This window comes from Phaethon lepturus, unplaced genomic scaffold (genome assembly GCF_000687285.1).
Source record: "Phaethon lepturus isolate BGI_N335 unplaced genomic scaffold, ASM68728v1 scaffold42703, whole genome shotgun sequence".
NCBI lineage: Eukaryota > Metazoa > Chordata > Aves > Phaethontiformes > Phaethontidae > Phaethon > Phaethon lepturus.
In genome coordinates this window covers 1-1,424 of record NW_010530566.1, presented here as the reverse complement: position 1 = coordinate 1,424, position 1,424 = coordinate 1, and the positions used below count along the sequence as shown (strand labels likewise).

The 1,424-nt window shown below is 64.6% G+C and overlaps 1 protein-coding gene across 1 annotated transcript; it reads left to right on the top strand.

Moving 5' to 3' along the window:
• Positions 1-110: 110 nt before the first annotated feature.
• STMN4 (stathmin-like 4) lies at positions 111-1,419 on the top strand (the record flags this gene model as incomplete). The annotated part of the gene is made up of 3 exons (XM_010284299.1): positions 111-382; positions 570-761; positions 1,276-1,419. Coding segments are annotated over 3 exons (608 nt in total), but the record flags the coding sequence as incomplete, so codon positions are not given.
• Between the last annotated feature and the right edge of the window lie 5 nt (positions 1,420-1,424).

The following is a 1,424-nucleotide window of genomic DNA, read 5'->3' as shown; positions in this document are numbered from 1 at the left end:
CCAACCCACGGCACCGGGGTGCATTCGGGGTGCAGGGATTTGGGTGAAACCCACGGAGATCGGGGCAGGTGGTGGCACATCGGGTGGGCCGCAGGTGTGGGACCCCACAGGACGGTTTGCCCGAAGGGGTGGGCTGCGCCTGCGCCGGCAGTCAGCCCGCGCCCCTCTCCCAGCAGACACGGTAGACCTCACTTGGTGCGTCATCTCCGACATGGAAGTCATCGAGCTCAACAAGCGCACTTCGGGGCAGTCCTTCGAGGTCATCCTGAAGCCCCCGTCGTTCGACGGCATCCCCGAGTTCAACGCCTCCCTGCCCCGGCGGCGCGACCCGTCCCTGGAGGAGATCCAGAAGAAGCTGGAGGCGGCGGAGGAGAGGAGGAAGGTAGGTCCGGCGGCTCCGGCACTGCAGCATGGGGACGTGCCACGGGGACGCGCAACCTCGTACTTGGGGCGCTCAGCAAAGCGCACCCACCTTTGGGGACGTGGCTGAGTTTGGAGGACATGGTCCTGGCTGGGAGGGTAGGGAACCCGTGGTCCACATGGCCATCGTGTCCGCTTTGCCCACGCAGTACCAGGAGGCTGAGCTGCTGAAGCATCTGGCGGAGAAGCGGGAGCACGAGCGGGAGGTCATCCAGAAGGCCATCGAGGAGAACAACAACTTCATCAAAATGGCCAAAGAGAAGCTGGCGCAGAAGATGGAGTCCAACAAGGAGAACCGCGAGGCCCATTTAGCGGCCATGCTGGAGCGCCTGCAGGAGAAGGTGAGAGCCCGGCGAGGAGGGAGGGGGCATGCGCTGGGACACAGGTCCAGGAGGGTGTCACAGGACGCCCGGGCACTCTGCATGGCTCCTGGGGTGGCACTACCCCCTGGGGACACCACCAAAGGGGGGGCTCCCTCTCCCCTTCCCACTGTGCAGCAATACCCAAACGCCACATCCCACCTGGGTGGGGGGTCCTGCCCGGGGACCCACCGGGCCTGAGGTGCCCACGGGCTCACGAGCGGTCGGCGGGTGGAGAGCTGGGACCTGTATCTTGTCCACAGGCATGCAAAGCCGTTGCTTTTGCCATGTCCCACCGTGATGGCCTTGACCCAGCGCTTGCGATTTTTCCACCTCCCGGGTGGCAGATCTTCCCCCGGTCCCTTCCCCAGAGGCCATGGAGCTGTCAGCTCCCCAGCGGAGCTGGAGGGGTCCGTGCTGCCATGCTAGGAGATGCTTCCACGAGATGCTCCCCCCCTCCCAGCCTGTGCAGACCTCTTCTCTCTCCCCGAAGCAGGTCTGTTCCCAACCTCAGCACGGAAGGTCCCACCCTCACCACCTCCAGCTCCCTCCAAAACATCCCTTCTGCAAGGAGCTCGCCCAGTGCCCTTCTCCAAACGCCTCAGCTAGCCTTGGGTCAGAGGCAGAGAGCACGAGATAATGAAG